The sequence below is a fragment of the Plecotus auritus genome (assembly GCF_963455305.1).
Source record: "Plecotus auritus genome assembly, chromosome: 3".
Classification (NCBI taxonomy): Eukaryota; Metazoa; Chordata; class Mammalia; order Chiroptera; family Vespertilionidae; genus Plecotus; species Plecotus auritus.
Window position 1 is genome coordinate 163,645,757 of NC_137772.1, and position 21,099 is coordinate 163,666,855.

A 21,099-nucleotide genomic window follows, 5' to 3' on the forward strand; every position below is an offset into this window, starting at 1 on the left:
CCCCAGTGTTTCCACATCCAGGTCAGCGGCAGACCTGCTACGCCTGGACCCAGTCACAGACCCCGACTTCACTGTGTATCCTAACAGGTCGGGGAGAAGCATGCACGTGGCTTAGTAACTGATCCAGGGCCTGGCCAGGTGTCCTCTGGACTTTGACTGCTACCCTTGGGAGGTTTCTGTGATGAGCTTTGATGGAAAGTTTTCTTCCCTGACCCCTACAGTGCTATCAGTCTGTCAGGTCACTTAATTGGCATGGTTTTGTTATGTCCCATACTCGGTGTTTTCACCGATCTAGGTTTTGCAAGCATCCTGAACATCAAAAGAAATAAGAAACAGGGATAAAACTCTTATTCAGGGTCACCTGAGACAGCAGAGTCTGTTACAGAGTTATCTTTTTTCTAAACTGGAAGCTAAAACAACACTGGATATGTTAAGATTGAAGATACTTGGTTAAAAAGACCTCAGGTAATTCTATGGAGCTTATGAATTATTGATGATGATATGAAAAGCCGGCTTCTGCACAGAGTTGAGTTATAACCCAAGCACATTTAATGATGAAAATACATAAGAAACCAATAAAATAGTTCATGAAAACAAAAGCGTTGTGTGTGTGTGTGTGTGTGTTTTTTTTTAAAACTGTGAGTGGATACATAAAATTATAGATCAAAACTGGGGAAAGAAAGATTGTTGGATGCAGATGGCTGTATTTTTTATTTAAATATCCTGAGAGCTGCCAAGATAGATCCCATTAGATATTAGTCTAAATCACCAAAACAGGCTAATTTCCTTAGGCGAAAAGGTTGTAAATAGCATCAAAAAGGAAGATGAAATCCAGGTGTTGAAGACTGTGATAAATATTTCGTGTTGTTCCAAAGGCTAAGAGGTCAGCTGAAGTCTACTTTGTGGGTATGATGTCAGGTAAAACTGGACCACAGCTGTTCCGGGAGCTAACTTTTTTTTTTGGTCACATGTCATGAGAAGCCTCAGTGGAGTAAAAGCTTGGTCCTAGCTGGAAGTTACCTGACTGGAACTCCATGGAAATCAAGTCCTGATACATGTTCCCAGGACAGTAGGAGCCACGGTCATTTGCAGGGCAGCCCTGGAAGTGCCTGGAGGACAGCTGCAAACTCCTGTGTAACGCCAGCATTTAGCAGTGGTCATGAGAAAGGGCAGGGAAGGAACTCTTGTGCAGTAGTCTTCCTTAACTTTATCACTCTTGCCTTCGTCTGAGAGGCTTCCATGACCTTTTGTCCTGGGCCCCCATCTCTGGCTTATAGTAAGCTTGACTGCGACCATTCCACAGCCATGGGTATTGGATAAAGACTTGGTCTACTCCTTATTTTGAATCTTTCTAAAAACAGTGCAACCCAAGCACACTGAATTGCAAAAACAGCTCTTACATGACCCTGGGTAGCTTTGAAAGGACCACCTTTCTAGCTAGTCAGTACCTCACCCTAGAAGCCACAAACACATTTTTGTGAGAGACAGGCATCTCGAAGGACTGAACTGGATGCATAAATGTCTTCAGGCAACGTTTTAAAAAATTTATTTGTTTATTGATTTCAGAAAGGAAGGGAGAGGGAGAGAGAAACTTCAACGATGAGAGAGAATCATTGATTGGCTGCCTCCTGCTCGCCCCACATTGGGGATCGAGCCCACAACCCAGGCATGTGTCCTGACCAGGAATCGAACCATGACCTCCTGGTTCATAGGTTGATGCTCAACCACTGAGCCATGCCAGCTGGGCTACAGGCAACTTTTATACACCTGCTTTCATGGCTGAGGTCCTGATGGTCCGTCCATAAAGAGCTGACAACTGAATTCCTGTTGCTGTTAGCAAAACATGTCTTGAGTTTCTCTTGAACAACAAAAAGGTCAAAATGGTACGTCTATCTATGTGATAGGAATGAATACAAAGTAGGAAACAGGAGAAGAACTGAGGCTGAATAACCATTTGTTACCGAATACAGCTCCCACCCATCCACATGGGCTCTCATGTGCTCCCAGGGCCTCCCATGGCCTCATTTTTCCCCAGGCCAAATCTCTGTAACTACCCTGAATAAATCACAAGAGGAAAGATAACAAATAAAGCAAGCCCAAGTAAATACAGGTCAGGTGGTAAATGCTATGGAGAAAAGTCAGGGGAACAGGGAGTGCTGGGGGAGCGTGCTGCTCTCATGGCAGGTGCAACATGAATGAAAAGGAAATTGCTCTTGCAGAGCTGTGGAAAAAAGACTGTCCTAGCCCTAGCTGGTTTGGCTCAGTGGACAGAGCATCAGCCTGCAGACTGAAGGGTCCCAGGTTCGATTCCTGGTCAGGGCACACGCCCGGGTTGCCAGCTTGATCCCCAGTAGGGGGTGTGCAGGAGGCAGCCAATCAATGATTCTCTCTCATCATTGATATTTTTCTATCTCTCTCTCCCTCTCCCTTCCTCTCTGAAATCAATAAAAATATATTAAGAAAAAACAAACAAACAAGAAAACAAGACTGCCCTAGACAAAGGTAGAAAGTCCCCAGCAAGAAAAAGCTTAGTGGGTCTGGGAAGCAGAAAGCCTGGTGTTTGGGGTAAGATGCAGGACAGGACACTGAGTGGCAGGTGAGTGCCAATTCACACAGGGTCTTGGTGAATAGTTTGGATTTTATTCTAAGGGCAATAGCAGGCCTCTGGAAAGTTTTAAATAGGGATTGACAGGCCTGATTGATCTATTTCAACACTATGGCTGCTTGGGAACAGAATGGATTATTGATTGGAAGGTCTTAGTGGAAACTGCTTCCTAAGTGCAGGTGAGAGATGAAGAGGTTTTGTCTAGGAGAATCAGACAAAACCAAATTGTAACACGGGGGACTACAGTATTACAATTTGGCAGGCGTTCACGGATAAATCTTCATGCCATTATGTATGGAGGAAAGTCAAGTTAATTAAGAAAATCTAAATTCTGAATAAGGTGGTGAGAAACAGCAAGGTTTGGGATAGTTAGGAGGTAGATAGGACAGGATTTGTGGGTGCATTTATATGTGGGGAATGGGAGAATTGGATTTTTGGCTTGTTCAATGGGTAGAAAGTGGTGCCATTTTCTGAGGTGTCAAAAAATAAATAAGAAAAAGTTGTGTGTGTAGAGAACGATGATGACAATGATAGGGTCAAATAAATATAAAAAGTTGCCTTGAAAGTTTGACATGTTCAAGATGCCATTCGACATCTGGTTAGAGATGTCCAGAAGGCAGATGGATACACAAATCTCAAGCCCAAGAAGATGATCAAGGCTGGTGATGAAAATCTAGGAACTGTCAGATGGTACTTAAGAGAAAAAAAGGCCAAGATGACGCCTTAGGCAACTTTCCACATTCAGAGGTCCAGCCACGAAGGGAAAGCAAGCACCGCAGACTGAGGAGGAGCAGCCTGTGCTGCTGGCGGAACCCAGTGGGTAGTTTTCATGGTTAGAAACTCTAAAAGCCATCTACTTCAATCACCCAATCAGGCCAGTTTTTAAATACCCTTTCTATCACAAAGGGATAAAAACATGCATAATCAGTTTATATGACAACTATACCATCCTCATCCATTTAACATCTTTATAATCTTCCTAAAAGAGTTCAGGCCTAATGGGGACTACAGTATTACAATTTGGCAGGCGTTCACGCATAAATCCTCATACCATTATGTATGGGGGAAAGTCAAACTAATTAAGAAAATCTAAATTCTGACTAAGTTTGTTTTTTGATTAAACACATGTCTCTAGAGACAAAAGGATAAGGCTTTGTAAAAGCTTTAGGACAGCTGATTATTTAGAAATGATACGATAAACATGGCATGTGGTATATGATGTAATCTAATTTCAATTTCATTTTGAATAAATGGCTAACAAAACACATGACAGATATCTCCACCAAGAAAAAGAGCTGCATTAGGGGATTATTCTATGGCAATATCCCACTTTTACAGGGAGTGACTGGAGACGGTGATGCTGTCTTGTAAGAATGACAAATACTTCATTATTTCTGGACAAGTGCTCTGGGACAGAGCACAAATAGAATTTTACCGTTGAGGACTTTGTTTTTCTGAATGCCTTTTGAGGGCCAGTAGGTGTGGAACTAGACAGAAAGAAGTTATATATTACTGGTTCTGCAATCTTAAAACCAGTTGTTTTAAGAATTCTACATATACAGTGTGGTGAATTTGATTACAGATCAGAGATTCCAAACATTAAGACTTGTATTTTCCCCTCTTTTCTCTTTTCAAATCATAATTACTTGAAAATCTCAGCAATCCATTATAAATATTTGGTGCCTGTATGATTTCTCTTCTGGTTGTAATAAATCTTAATTCTTACAGAATAATTAGCTAGTCTCTTTTGCACTTAATATTGAGGCTATTAATAGTCATAGGTGTGAAATTTATTATTTACAAAACTACAATCTATTTTCCCCTATAATTATACCTTTATTCTCCCAAACCAATTAAATTTCCTTTGATGAATATATGCAACATATTTCTTGCAATTCATACTTATTTTTTTTTAGAAGAATATATCAAAAATGCTTAAGGTGAAATTAACTTGGTTCCACGTCCCACCTGATTCCAAACTAAGAGACTGTGACTCTACAAACTAAATTTACTTAGGACCTTCTTCTGAGACAGAGGAGAAGGCATCTTAAAATAGTTTTCTGCTTAAGTGACATTCTGGACTAACTAATACTCAGTGCATTCTGTAAAGCAGAGGTCAGCAAGCCTGTGAGCCAAATCCATCCCATGGCCTGACATGGTAAATAAAGTCTGACGGCAACACAACCACGGCCATTTGCTTACATACTATCTACGGCTGTTTCTGTACTAGAGCTAAGTAGGGACAGAGGCATATGGCCTAAAAAGCCTGAAATATTTAGTATCTGGCCCTTAAAAGAGAAACTTTGTGAGCCCCTGCTCTGAAGTACACTGACCAATGCCCACATACTGTGAACACACACAGCTAATAGGCCCTCTCTAATTACTCCGATACATTTCTGCCCCAATATTTCTGCTCTGTATGCTTCCAAAAGTCAACTGTACAACATTTGTGCCACTCAAAATTTAATTATAATGTAGCTAATATGCTAAGTAAGCTGATAAAAAGTGAGAAAGGAGTTGTTGGAAAGACAAGAGTAAACAAAATTACTTAGATTAGGCAAAGGTATGCCAATTGTGCAAAATTATGAAAAACATTGTAAATGCCTGGAGTATTTTTTCTTCTACATTAAAGAACTCAAAATTAGAACTCATAGATAATACACAATAGATGTAGTTTGTGCAGATGAAGAACACTCAGAACTCCTTACATAATATTAAAAGACTGGCAGGTTCAAGTACAATGGTATACTTTAGATTAAAATATTTAAGGCATGCTTTTATCATTAAAAAAAATCTCAGCCTTTTCTTTTTAAAATACATGGTGAGATAAAAGTAGATTCACAGTTGTCAGTAAGCGAAACACAGTTTATTCTTGTATTATTTATTAATTATTGTATTATTTTCCATACAAACAACTGTAAACCTACTTTTGCCCCATGCTATATAAAAATACCATACTTACAGACAAGTGTAAAATATATACATTCCCAATCACAACCCCTCCTTTTTCCTAGACACAACTCTGTCTGGAGTACCTCGAACTGTCTTGCTTGATATATTAGTACTATACTCAAATGTTTCCACACAAATGAAAGAATAAATACTTGTTTAATAATTGAGCCTTCATTTTCTTCAGTATATTACCCTCAATATCAATAAACTTTACAGGTCTGATATCTAATACTTTTAATTTGGAATTTATTAGGTAGGGCATATACTTAGTTTATAAAAGTGCTGTCAGTGATAGAGTTCATCATAACATTCATTTATTGATCACAATAAGGCACAATGAAAAATGAAATTTATTAAAAATAAATTCCAGTAGAGATTCAATAACCACTGTTTAGAAATAGAGTGTTTCTACATTGATAGCTATTTCTCAGAGAGTGCAAGAGAACCTTACTAATTCAAACTAATATTGATAGGTAAAAATGAAGTTTACCCAGAATATGTAAAAATTTGAATTATTAAATATTAAAAACAACAACCATCAACTCACCTCCAAATATAAAGAAAAAACTTAGACTAGTGTATGAAAGTGTTGAATTATTAAAGTTTTTAGACCTGTAGTAGTTAATAAAAGAGGCTTCCATTAAATAGGATGTCAAAGTATAAATATAAACTGATAGTCTGAAGTACCTGAAAATATTTAAAAATTACTATTCCTCTTAATTTATGTGATTAATTTGTATTCTAAGAAAGCATTTCGCTTTCTTTATAGCTCAGAAGTTAATTTGCAGATTTCCCATTTAATAAGATCCAAAATTAAAGAGGTTTTAGAATATCCATAATTTGTTGCAAGGGGGAAATTTAATTTTACAAGGGAGTAATGAGTCATATCACCCTATACCAGTGATCAATTTTAGCATCACATTGGTAGGTTAAACAGCTGTTGCTACATATCTATGTTAGATGTAGCAACATCACCTAGGATGTATTCTGGTGCAAAGTGCTTAACTTGAATTCATCCAGTCTTTTATATAACTCTGAAAATATGGGAGACTAAGAAACAGGCTAAATGACACCACAGGTAATAAATCCAGAAGCTAGGTGTTCTAAGAAATAATTGTCCATGTCTCTTCAACAAGGGACTTGGCTAGATAAAAAAAGACTGAAGGAACACATCACTCAGATGCAATGTGTGGTCCTAAATTGGGTCTAGTCTAGACATACCAGCTGTGAAACATTTTTGGGACCATAAATGGGGATATGGTCTAGTTACCAGTTGAGATTTTTCTGAAATGGAAAGATGAAGATCAGTGATTGAAAAAAGCAGATTAAGAAGCTGTTTGTAAAATATAATTTCATACTCTCCTATGTGTCCACACATACATTTTCAAATGCATGTGTGGACACATAGAACAAATCTGTATTTTAACTGTGATGATCTTGGAGGGGGGGTAATAATGTGATCGCTTTATTTTTGCTTGTAGTATTTTCCAGTTTGCTACAATGTACATAAACTGTTTCTATAATAATAAAAGACTAGTTTTAAAATACAAAGTCCATGGAAAATTATGACTTTATTTTTATATTAATAAATCATGGTCTATCACAAGATTTATATGAGACAGCTATTGACATGAATAGAATCCAAGGAAAACTAGAGGTATATATAAAAAGGGTCTCAACCTGAACTCTGATTATTTATAATGCTTTATCTTTATTATTTATCTATATTATTTATCTTTCATTTCAATTCACATATAAAATGCTATGCATTAAAAATCTGTCTTGACTTTTTCTCACTAGAGGTATAACAACTCTTCTAGTAATTATTAGATGAATCGTTATAAAAGATATTTGCTAAATAAGCTCACAAAGCAAAAAGGATTCTAGATGCCATTGGATAATAATCAGTCTGCTTCTTTTTCACCAGGAAGGGGCAAGTTTAATGGTTTTTGGGATCACCACTATATATGCAAATTGAATTCCTACTAAATAAGCAGCCATTTTAGAGTGTACGTATTCACATCTGATTGCCTTAAAAGTCAACAAATGTATAATTTTCGCCAAGAGAGTATGCAATTTCAGTTAAATATGACGATGAACCAATTTTGTGTCATTTCTTTTAAAATTCATATTTAAGTTGTATTATTTGAGAACTGCTCATATTTTAAATTTAAGGCTGACCTTTCAAAAGTTCCACTTTTTAAAATTGACAATTACTTGGTATATTTAACTGTTACTTATCTATATCAGAGTTCATCAGATCTGCAGTTAAAATGTCTGAACTTGAAACCTACCATTTATTTAGCTGTGCCATCTTAGGCAAGCTATCTAGCCCAGGTAAGCCTCAGTTCTTTTAATCTATAAAATGGAGAAAATAGCATTTACCTCACAAGGTTGCAATGATTAGATGAGATTATGCTTAGAAACCTGCCTGTTACTTAGGAAGAGCTCAATAAAATATCCATGACAATGATGGCGATTCTCATATAATCCTGATGTGTTATTTATATCACAGTAATGTTGAGAATGCTGCTTACATCTCCATACAGATGCCCAATGGGTATCTCAGTCTTACTGACAAATCGACTGCTCCCTCCCTTCAACCTGCTTCTCCCAGGGTCCCCATCGCAGTAAAAGTTACCATTAATTAACCTACTTACTCAGGACCTGAACCAAGGAGTCATGTTTACCCTCTGTTTCATTCATTATATCAAATTCCCATGAGCTCTATCTTCAGTATATTTGAATCCAATCACCTCTCACAGGTGCACCACTGCCACCCGTCTAAGGCAGCCTCTCTGGCCTGGACTCTACATATTGCTCAATTTTCACTCTTGTCCTCCTTACTCACCTCAGTCTATTTTCCACCCAGATGACAGAGGGAGTCTTTAAAATGTGAACCAGGTGATGCCACTTTCTGCTGAAAACCTCTCAATGGCTTCCCATCACACTTAGACCAAAATCTAAACCCCTTTTCCCTGTCACTGAAAAGACCCTCAGTGACAGGGCTTCAGCTTACCTTCTCTCCTTACCTTTTCTCCTCACTCATTCAGCTCCTGCTGTACCGGCTCCTTTGCTATCCCTCGACATCTTGAGCTGGCCCAAACACCTCTGCCTCTCCACCTGTAGCCCTGGCAGTCCTTCTGTTAAGAGAGTCCTTCCCCGGAGAGCCACACGGCTCTCCAGCTCAATTCTTGGCTCAAATATCAGGCTTTTCTTGACCATGACATCAAAAGCAGCACCCCCATAGCTATGTTTTATTTTTATTCATAACACTGTCACTACTATGTGTGCGTGTGCGCGCGTGCGTGTGCGCAAATTAGTTTGATTCATTTACAAACTAGCAAAATAACTCCATGAAAATAGAAATTTTGTTTTGCACATTATTGGATACCCACTGTCAAGAATACTACTAGGTTCTTTTCAATACATGGAGATTTCTACTCGTGTTAAGTTGAACTGGGTTTAGCCACATACTCTGACCACTACTTATATAAGCCCTAAAAATAAAGCAAAGTAGTTATATAATATATAATTAGTTCTTCTCTATTCCATATACTTTGCAGAATTTGTACAGATCTAAGTCTGAAAATAAAAAATTCTTCACTTTTATTAGGAAATCTGGCTGTAGTCTAACAGAAAAAAAATTATTTTATTTCATCAGTGTTAGAATAAATATTTTTTAAAAGTTTCTACATTGCCCGGCCAGTGTTGCTCAGTGGTTGAGCGTTGACCTATGAACCAGGAGGTCATGGATCGATTCCTATTCAGGGCACATGCATGGGTTGTGGACTTGTTCCCCATTAGGAGGTCAATGATTCTCTCTCATCACTGATGTTTCTCTCTCTCTCCCCTTCTCTCTTCCTCCCTGAAATCAATAAATATATATATATATACTAGAGGCCCGGTGCATGAAATTCGTGCACTGCGGGGGGGGGGGTAGGTGTGTCCCTCAGCCAAGCCTGCACCCTCTCCAATCTGGGACCCCTCAAGGGATGTCCGACTGCCTGTTTAGGCCCGATCCTATCTAAATGGGCAATTGGACATCCCTCTCACAATCCAGGACTGCTGGCTCCCAAATGCTCACCTGCCTGCCTTCCTGATTGCCCCTAACCGCTTCTGCCTGCCTGCCTGCCTGATCACCCCCTAACCACTCCCCTGCCAGCCTGTTTGCCCCTAACTGCCCTCCCCTGCAGGCCTGGTCACCCTTAACTGCCCTTCCTGCAGGCCCAGTTTCCCCCAACTTCCCTCCTCTGCCATCCTGGTCCCCCCAACTGCTCTCCCCTGCAGGCCTGGGTCTCCCCCAACTGCCATTCCCTGCAGGCCTGGTCCCTCCCAACTGCCCTCCCTTGCAGGCCTGGTCCCTCCCAACTGCCCTGCCCTGCTGGCCTAATCACCCACAACTGCCCTCCATTGCAGACCTGGTCCCTCCCAACTGCCCTCCCCTGCTGGCCATCTTGTGGTGGCCATCTTGTGTCCACATGGGGGCAGCCATCTTTGACCACATGGGGGCAGGCATCTTGTGTGTAGGAGTGATGGTCAATTTGCATATTATTCTTTTATTAGATAGGATAGAGGCCTGGTGCATGGGTGGAGGCCAGCTGGTTTGCCCTGAAGGGTGTCCCGAATCAGGGTGGGGGTTCCCTTGGGGCGTTGGGTGGCCTGGGCGAGGGGCCTGTGGTGGTTTGCAGGCCGGCCATGCCCCCCGGTGACCCAAGCAGAGGCCCTGGTATCTGGGATTTATTTATCTTCTATAATTGAAACTTTGTAGCCTTGAGCGGAGGGAGGCCTGGGCTGGCCAGGGTGTGCGGGAAGCTTGGCTTCCTCCATTGTTGGGGAAACCCAAGCTTCCTGCTCACTCCATGGCCGCAGCCACCTTGGTTGGGTTAATTTGCATACTCGCTCCTGATTGGCTGGTGGGCGTGACTTGTGGATGTAGCAGAGGTACAGTCAATTTGCATATTACTCTTTTATTAGATAGGATGGTTCAGTATAAAGAAATTATGATATTGTGGGATAAAATTAGTTTCAAGACTCAAAAAAAAAAAAAAAGTCACATCAGAGTGTTAATGAACTAAAAAATAATTCCCTCCCTCAACAATTCCTTTGTAAAATTCCCAAACTATGGCTCTAAAATAATTGGTAAATACATGAGATTTAAATTCACCATAAAATAAAGTTGCTTTAACTTTACTGCATGTCTAAACTATGACACTGTAAGCCAGGGGTGGGGAACCTTTTTTCTGCCAAGGGCCATTTGGATATTTATAACATCATTCGTGGGCCAGACAAAATTATCAACTTAAAAATTAGCCTGCTGTATTTGGTCAAATATTTAATTAACTCACCCCAAATGCCTTGGCAGGGCCAGACCAAATGATTTCTCAGGCCTTATATGGCCCTCAGGCTGGACGTTCCCCACCCCTTCTGTAAGCCATAGAACATAATTTCCTAATATCATTTGATGTTCAATCCAATCACTACAAAGCAATATATGAATAAAGTTCCTGCAGATAACTCTCTGAACCTCTATTACTTTATCTGTGCTTTTCTTCTGACACATCACTTTATTATTTGCAAATATTGGCATTTTTGGACATAGGATTTTCATCTGTTTCATCTTTGCAGTCTCCTCTACAGTGTTAGCACAATGACTGGCATACTCAGTACACATTTTCTGGATGAAAGAATAAATAATGCAGAAGGTTAAAGTTGGGGAATAATGGCAATAATCACTAACAGTGGGTATAGGCTCACAGAGTTCTGAGTGAGCCCGTTAGTGCTTTTCTATATCAGATCCCATGAGTGAAAGGTATAGACAGTTAGCTAAATCTCTAAAAGTGGTTTACGCACACTATTTTGTTACACAGTATTTATCACAACTATAATAAAGCAATCATTTATGTCATCATTTGCTGAACATCTGCCTTTCCACTTTAAATTCCAGAGGCTAAGAACTGTTCAAGGCTTCTCATAGCCTCAGCATCTCACAATAGTAGGGGCCCAATAAGTGTGTTTTGAATCAATGAATGCAGTTAGGGCTGTGCCACTACATAATTTTAAAATGACTGGCTTCACTTCCTAGCTGAGTCGACCAAGCACTCAGCTTCACAGAACCTACTAATTTGTTTGTTGTTGTTGTTTTTAAATGTATTTTTATTGATTGCAGACAGGAAGGAAGAGGGAGAGAGAGATAGAAACATCAATGATGAGAGGGAATCATTGATCAGCTGCCTCCTGCATGCCCCCCACTGGGCGTATGCCCTTGACTGGAATCGAACCCGGGACCCTTCAGTCCACAGGCTGACTCTCTATGCACTGACCCAAACTGGTAGGGCCTAATTTGTTTTTCATGGTTTTAGAATGCACCTTTTTTCACATTCATCTGACAATTGAGAGTGTCTTAGTATCATGTATAGTTTAATTAGCAATATTTTTTTCTTTCTGACTATTTCATAAAATAAGTTTTAATACATGATGGTGTTTTACAATCAATGAAATACAGTTATTGCTAATTTCATCTTAATGTGGAAAACATAAAAACTATAAGTACTTACATCAATTAAATCTGAAAGATCATGAATATAATATTTGAAAACAGAGGCATTGGTTGCTTCGAGGGTCAGGAGGTATTCATTCCGTGCCTTAATCGATTTTAGCTTATTTTCTGAATACTTGGCTTGTCTCTGGCAATGAAGATCCAGGCATTGGGAAAAACAAGAAAGTCATTTTTAAACAAGACAGAGAAACACACATGAATTTTTATTAATCTAAACAATTTATTCTACATCTATAAATAACCTTCGAAGTCCTTTGAGTATAGTACATTTCAAATCTGATTTAAATAACAAACTAAAATTACCCAGCTATGGGGAATAACAACAATGTATTTGGGCATTAGGCCCATTTGCAATGAAATCTCTTTGTTACTATTCAAGTTCTCTACATTGTGTATTGAATACTTGGCATTCACCACTAAATGATGTCCAGCTGTTATTACATGATTTTTATGTTCCTTAAACATTCTGCATTCCCATGGGAGGAAATTCATGTATTTTACAATAATTTACAATCTGTGTCTATCAGCTATTGCATCAATGTTCTTCAGTTTGTCACCTCAAATGAGGACGATAAGTCATCTCAAGTGAGGACAGAAAGACTTGGCAATCTGTTTTCACTTACCTTTTCTTTCATTTTTTCGATTTTCTTTACAGAGCTTCGCCGCTGATGTCTCTCTTCTAGTCTAATATGAAAGACTGGATCGCCGGATCTCCCAATTTGCTTTTCTTCTTGTTTCTCGGCCTCTTTCAGTTTGCTCTCTGCACTGATGCTCTCCGCATGATACATATGGTATGTTTTCATCACCTGCAAAAAACGTGACCCAAATTGTTAAAAGATGTCTGTTTGTAACTTAGAGAGTAAATAGAAACAATTATATGACACATACGTCAAAAATATCACCTTCCAACTTTCAGATTGTTAGTAAAATAGATGAGTTATGGAATACTGTTTCTACCTAAAGAAAACAGAAACATGCAGATTAAGTTCACTTGCCAGGAAGAGGCACTGAGGAGACAGGCCTTGATGAGAAAATGATTTAGTCTTATGCAGGCTTTCAGTGTACTTGAGAAGTCCCTTAAGCTTACAAGAGTTGCTCTAAAATCTCCTCAGCATTATTAATTTGCACAATAAACCATTATTCATGAGTAAATTTTAGCCTAACCTTGGATTTATAAAAAACTCCAAATTAGTACAGCCCTTACTAAATTTTATTGCTTAAAATCTACTTGTCAAAATACAAAACATAAATAATAAGGCTCAAACATAGTTTTAACTTAAAAATATCATTTTTCTTACCACAAAAGAATACTTTATGTTCAGTGTAGAAAACATATAATAAAAAAGAAGAAAAAAAAACAAGCAGAAATACTAGTAACCACTGTTACAATTTTGGTATATAGCCTTCCAGTCTACTACTACTACTACTACTGCTACTACTACTACTACTACTACTACTACTACTACTACTACACACACACACACACACACACGCACACACACACACATTTCATTTTAAAATGACACATACCACTTCTCCTTTTAAAAAACTGGGCTCATACTATATTTACCATTTTTAATGTCCTATGTCCTTTTTTCACTTAATGTATCAGAACATTTTCTTATATCACTAAATATTCTTCTAAAATATAACTTTAAGGGCTGTATAGTATCTCTTTATATGACTGCGCCATAATTTACTTAACTAATTCCCTACTGTTGAACATTTTAGGATATTTCAACGGTTTGGTTTATCCAACTCCTTGATGCATATCCTATCTTCTTCTCTTTGAAATAATATATATAGTTTCCATTTTAATAAATTTAGAAATATATAGAACATAAATTTTTGTACGGTATTCTTTCCATGTATACTGTAAACATATAATAAATTCTTATTACTAAAACATTTGGTTATTATTATTCCAGAAGTATTTGTTCACAAAATAGTGTCATATTTCCTAGAATACATTTCCAAAGGAGAATGGCAGGTTAGAGAATATGCACATTTTTGAGGCTTTTGAAACATACTGCCAATTTAACACTCAGCAGAACTTGAAAAAAAAAATCTATAATCTCTCAAAGCACCTTAGATTACATATATGCTTAATATTTTCTCAAATAATAAATGTATTTATTTTTATTCATAAAATAAAACCTATTATATTTCTATATAATCTCTGTATTATTAGATACAGAAGAATAACAGTCACAGATTTTCAGAGATTTTACTTAAAGTCAGACTTTTCCAATATAATTTCAATCTGCTTTTATTTTCAGAGTCAGACCTCTGGACCAATTCTGAAACCTGTTTATTTTGAGCACAATTATACTCTTTAAAAAGAAGCAACATGTGTAAGGTGACACCAACACAACTGTATCAAGGAACATACCAGAATTTAGTACCCAATGAGTGTGGTGGCACTTTCTCTTAAATTATTATCAAATTCTCATCCAGAGAAGATAGGTTTTATTTCATTTATAAATAACCAGAGACCATTTTATAGTTAAGGTACAGTTGTTAAGAAGTTGAGATTAATGTAATGTTTTGAAGTAAGGAACCTGAGTTTTCTCATTTAAAAATGAGTTATAAACTAGTTTGGTTACCAGAAGCACCGCTGGAATATATGCATTTACTTAGGTCGAACCATATGAAATTGCTGCCTTTGTAGGTTATATAAAAAAAGGGAGAAAAATCAGCATTTTTAATGGCTTAACTTAATATACATTCTCAAGACAACCATTTTTAAGAGTAAAACATGAGGTTAATGAAGAACCTTTACTTCTTTTCATAAAACCTGGTGTGAGCAAATTCTGTGACAGGCACTGCTGGCCAAGAACAAAGTAAGTGCTCAACTATAAACCGTGGCAGCTTGCTCTGAGCTGCGTGCAACTGCAAAGTGGTCTGTTTTTGGTAATTATCGAGCCTGTTGGGGGAAGTTTGATTGGCTACTTCAGTTTAAAAGAAAAATAAAATAGCGTTAGGAAGCAGCTGGGCAGCTGAGGAATGAAAAGGGAGTCACCCTGCAGCTGGGCAAACAGCGAGGTCACTAAATGGGCTCCACACCTCGCATTTCTGGGCTCGGCTCTGTTTGTACTCCCTGCCCGAAGCAAACCCACACAGCACTGGGTGCTGATTCCAGTTACATCTTTAACTAAGAGGGTGAAAAAAAACCAATCTCTCCCTCCCTCCCTCCCCCTCCTTTCTCTCTCTCTCTCTCTCTCTCTCTCTCTCTCTCTCTCTCTCCCCCCCCCCACACACACACACACACACACACACACACACACACCCACGTTGCTCAGCTGTCTGTATTCTTCTTGCTCATAGACAGGAAAGAAGAAATGAGGACACGTGACTCCCATCATAGCTGGATGAAAAGGCATCCCAGACAGCTGTGGGTACCTGAGAAGTCTTTTTAAAAAATACATCACAAAGAAAAGAACTGATCTCCTGACTCTTGCCTTATTTAGATGCTGAGGACTAGTGTAAGCAGGTAATTTGCACAAATGAAACTGGCTGCCAGCATGGCATTTCTTATTTACTAGCCTGGGTTAAAAGGGAAACATTGGAGTCTGACCTAACGGAGCAAGAAAAGGGTGTAACTAGTTCATCATTATGTGGTTCAGCATAATAGCTGAGGATTCTTTATGCAGTTCAACGGCAATGTACAGAAAGGAAGTTTCTTTGTTCCGTTTCCCAATTTTAGGGTTTCCACTATTCTCTAAAATGTTAACAGTTACAATGAATGAATTTAAAAGTGGGGGAGAAAAACACTAAGAGCTTCTTTGAGAACTCTAATTGTAGATAATGAGTGCAAATACAAACTGCATTATTTAAAAGGTGAACTGTTGACAGAAGTTAAATGTGTTTCGTATTTAAAATAAAGTAACTGACAGTTCCCTTTTTCAGAGAAGTAAAAGAAAGCTTTTATTTTTTCAAAGATGCATTTTGAATTCATATGGCAAAGAAAACCACAGCTTCTCCATCAGCTTAATGCAAACACAAGCCTCTGCATACCAAATGGCACGATAGGCGTAGTTCCATTTAAATGTGCTCCAATAGCATAGTTCACTCTTTGAAACTATCTCCACTAAAACTTCATGCATAATTCTCTGTGAACACATTCAATTTATCCTTTTGCTCCATCTTTCCTTAAGTGCAGGAAGAATATAGCCAAGAAGAAGGTGACCATATCACAGATTTCTTTGTGAGGTTACAAAATCCTGACAGACCAATATAATATATCTGACACTACTCTTGTACTTTAAATCAGTATAATTAAAATATCCATAGTGAAATTCAATATTCAGCACCAAGAGATCATTATGTATTTGAAAAACATGTGTTGGCAAAGATCAGTGGATTAAAGCTATAAATTCTACTTTTTGACTTCTGGCTCAGAAGTTAGAAAGCGTGGCTCCAGGAATGGATCTACCAGTTACCAAGTGTGATTCCAGGAATGGATCCATCAGCCACCAGGTGTGGTTCCAGAAATGGATCTACCAGTTACCAGGTGTGGGGAAGTTACTTAACACTTTGCTCATCTTACAAGGTTTTTGTGGATACCCAATTGTGCATCCCTGTGTGTGTGGAACTTAAACGTCACTGAGCACTCACCATACATGTGTGTACATATGTGTACTATCTACCATTAATACATGTACATATATGGAATATGTATACACTTAGCTAAACAAAAATTACATAATGCTCACTATGGTGCCAGAGAGGGTTCTAAGCATTTTACAAAAAAATATTTTATTTAATCCTTCTAAAGGTTCTTTATCAGGTAGGTACCTTTACCTTCCCATTTCACAGATGAGGTAAGTAACTTTCCCGAGGTCACATGGCTGGTAACTGGCAGAGCCATGGCTGGGACTCTGGCAGCCAGGCTCCCGGTTGATCTGGACTGTTAGGCCATACATACCCTTTGGAAAGTCTAAAGCATTCTACAAATGGAAGTCCTCGTTACCTGGGGGACAGAGTTACTTTTGTTTATATTCAGGAATGGAGAAAAAGAAGGAATGAAAGGTAAGTATTTATTCATTCAACATTTGCTTGGGCATAAAAATAAAGACTTGGTTTCTATCTGCTGCAAGTTTAAATCTGTGGAGATTAAAAAAATGGGCTTTGGACAGTGGTCGGCAAACAGCGGCTCGCGAGCCGTGGTTTGCCGCTCTGTTGACTAATGAGTTTGCCGACCACTGGCCTTGGAGATTCTCATGGACACAGATGAAGGGCGTTCAGGCTGGAAGGGTAGTATCGGCAAAGGTACAGTGGGGCCCACACAGGGGAGGCAGGCACGAGGAGACCAAGGGCAGAGAAGGGGGTCCAAGGACGTGCTAAAAGGTGGGTGGTGGGGTAATTGAGCTGAAGGATAAAACTGGGGAAACTGGCTTGGAGAAGATCAGGAGAGGCATGAAGCCCCAATTATGAAGTGTTGAACCCTAACCAGTTTGGCTCAGTGGATAGAGCGTCGGCCTGCGGACTGAAAGGTCCCAGGTTCGATTCCGGTCAAGGGCATGTACCTTGGTTGCGGGCACATCCCCAGTGGGAGGTGTGCAGGAGGCAGCTGATTGATGTTTCTTTCTCATCGATGTTTCTAGCTCTCTATCCCTCTCCCTTCCTCTCTGTAAAAAAATCAATAAAATATATTTTAAAAAAAAGAAGTGTTGAATTTATCCTACAGGGGTTTGTGAATACATAGAGGTGTAAACAGAATGGTCAAAGCGGTATGTTAGTGACAGTCTGGTGAAGATAGGCAGGATGGGTGTACAGTGGCCTCAGAGTGGAAGAAGAGGGGATAGGAAGTAAGAAAGAGGGTCTAGAATGACAGCTCCAGGGCCTGTTCTCTGCTCTCCCTCTCTTTGACCTTAATCTTGATGCTACTCCTTCTGCCTTGTGGCTTAGGCGCGCCCTCACAGTTGTCCCCACAGCAGCCCAAGCAGCACTTTGTGTACTGCCTGAGTCAATCGCTCGACGCTGCTTCCTCAACATTTGCACTTTCCTGCTTCTGTGTCCTCTCCCAAGCCAATCCCACTGCCTGGGGAGCCCTACCCTAGGACCTCCTCCTGGGAACATTGTGACTCACCCTCCAAGACAAGCTCAAATCTCACCTACTGCTAAGTGTTGTTCCCTGGTTCGTCAGCCAGCATGACCTTGTTCTTTTGACTGCCAAGACCTACTTACAGATTGCATGAGACTGCCCAGTGTCATAGATATTTGTGTAACATCCCGTATTACAGATTGCAAATCCAGCTAGGGCACCAATAACATCTTAGGTGCCTTCAGATCCTTAATATCCCCTCATATACAGTAGGAATATAATAGGCATTTGGTGAGCAACAAATGAAGGAGAGAAATCCATTTTACAGTCAGCTTGTCCTTTCATCTAACAAGTATCTACTAATATTACTAGCATGTACCTGGCATTGTTCTTCTCTACCACCAATGAATACCTGAGACTGGATTGATGGGATGATAAATAGTTCCAAATCATTTGTGAAATATAGTTAGTATTGGAATTTATGGCCCTTCAAAAAAAGTGTGGTGAGGGTGGTGAAAAGCAGTATGTCAGTGACAATATTTCCTAATTTCATATATAGCCTACTGTTTTACTAAATCCATCAATCACTAAAAGCTCTTCTGAGAAACTACATTCTTTGGGTTTCCTTAAATATCAACAACCTGGGATAAAGATCTCTTCTCTACAATCAATACATAAAGGGCTCTAATTGTAACTGAGTTTCTCCAAGTCCCAGACTCATAAAACCATCGGGTTGGGGCCAACAGCCTCGGAAACCCATTCCTGTCCCTTCCCAGGAAACTCTCAGGTTCATGGTGAGTTTCCATGGGGCTGAGCCCCAGGGGGCTGTGCTGCAAGGAGCCTGGCTTCTCCAGGGGCCCCCAGCCCCAGCCCCTCCCTCCAGGTTAGGGCCTCTGCTCTGCCCCGCTGTGTCTCTGGGGGCTGAGACAGAGGTGGTGTGCAGCAGCTACCTTAGGAGAGCACTCCTAGCATGGTCTGCTGGGATCTTACACCTGCAATCTCGGGCCGTCTTGCTCTTCACTGTACTGAGCCAACCTTGGGGTTGAATCCTGGATTTGAGTTCTGATGCTTCTTAATTTTCTTGAGCCGCAGTTGGTCTGAGCTAAAATCGGGATCAAATGATAGAATGCATGGAAGGACATCACAGGGTGGGTAACCGTCGTTCTTGACAGTTTCTAAGGTACAATGTAGAAGTAAGCATTCAGGCTCTGGAGCCAGACTTGCTGGCTTCATATCCAGGCTCTAAGCAAGGAGGCACAGGCCACTGTCTCCCAAAGGCAAAGCAGCTGGGAGAAAGAACCAAGGGACAGCAGAAGCAGAGGAGATGGAGGCCCTTCCTGCTATTTCATGTTGCAACACAGGCTAGCGAAACACTAATATACCAGGGAGGAGTGCCTAGGAGCTGGCTGCACAGATACCAGCATGTTCATAAAACACGACCTATATTCACACTTTGAAAAGGCCTAGCTAACCTATCTGCAATGTACACCTCGTAATTAGCACCCTTTTGATGCCTGCTGACAGTCACTGTAAAATTAAGTGGACATTAGCCCAGGTTTCAGGGAGCAGTTTATATTGATCTCATTTATTCATCAGCCCAACAGGTAGTGAGTACCCATAAGCCAGGCACTGCACTGGAGATGAAATCCCTACCCTGCTCTTCCTGTGAGACAAACAGGAGGTAGGAAGGGGCAGTCACTTACTTCAGGGAAGGCTGAATGGGAGGTAGGTGGAGAAGAATCCCTAGGCTTCTTTTCAATCAGCTTATATTTAAGTCTGGGAGCTTACTTGGGGAGAAAATTTGCAGGGAGCCTATGTTTTATTTATATAAAGACAGGAGAGGCCAACCCTCAACATTAATGTCACTCTGTCAAAACCTACAATGGATCTCTCAGTCTGCACCCCCACCCCTACCTCCCACTTTTATTCTCATTCGCAGCACCAGGGCTGGAAAAGCTGCTGATCCCTCAGGTGATGAGTGGTCAGTAGGATGGTCATGATGATGAATTTTCGTAACCCACCTCCTCTCATTAGATTCATATGGCTCTCTATAAGTCAATGAAAACAGAACTTACAAAACTTAATTATATTTGCAAAGTAACATTGACAGGAAAATTCACTTTGAGGGGTAGTATACTGGTGGTTAAGAGCTCAGACTCACAGAACAGACTGCTTTGGGTTCAAGTCCTATCTGTGTGGTTACTCGCTGTGTGATCTTAGGCAAGTAACTTGACCTTTCTGTGCTTCAATTTCCTCACTGTAAAGTCAGCATAACAATATTACCCACTGCATAGGGTAGTTGGGAAGATTAAGTGTGTGTCAACATATATAAAGAACACAGAAAAAAGAGCTTGACAATAAGTGCATAGTAAATGTCTACTACTGATATTTGAAGAAAGTACCATAAAATAATTCATTTTACTAATGGGTAATGATTTGTCCATGACTAGAAAGATGGTCATTTCTAACAGAGGTGAAGGGAAAGAAATTAGCAATATTTCCACTTAAGTGGATGTTAAGAATTTTAATAAAGCTCTTGAGATTGAGCAAATAGATCAAGATGAACAAATAAATAACATGAGAGACTGACTTTATAGCTAGTTTATCAAAGGAAACTTGAGGTATGTTGTGACTCCACTGAAATGAAATCAGTGTGACAGTCCGAATTTATCATCATTTATAATCCAAACAAACGCTCTGAACAAAAGGCATTGTCTGGGATTCTGGACCCTGCTGACGAGGGACTGCCAACCAACCAAATGACAGGGCAACAGAGATGCAGAGAATAAAGAAAACAAAGAGAAAAAGAGAGAACACATATACAAAGGGAGAAAATATGGTTAATGAAAATCTGTTTGGTGTAGGGCTAAAGATTCTGTTTCAGAATTGAACAGTACAGAACATTTTAAAGGAAAGAGTTTAGGTCTATGAAATGCA

General features: G+C 39.6%; 1 protein-coding gene across 3 annotated transcripts in view; it reads right to left on the bottom strand.

Moving 5' to 3' along the window:
- Positions 1-21,099, bottom strand: part of SRGAP1 (SLIT-ROBO Rho GTPase activating protein 1) — a 288,960-nt gene that overhangs the window by 83,391 nt on the left and 184,470 nt on the right. For all 3 annotated transcript variants that reach the window (XM_080660547.1, XM_080660549.1, XM_080660548.1), the window contains exons 5-6: positions 12,740-12,922; positions 12,115-12,243 (exon numbers count right to left, since the gene is read on the bottom strand). In XM_080660547.1, the coding sequence (XP_080516673.1) occupies positions 12,115-12,243; positions 12,740-12,922 (312 nt within the window). The remainder of the gene's footprint in view (positions 1-12,114; positions 12,244-12,739; positions 12,923-21,099) is intronic.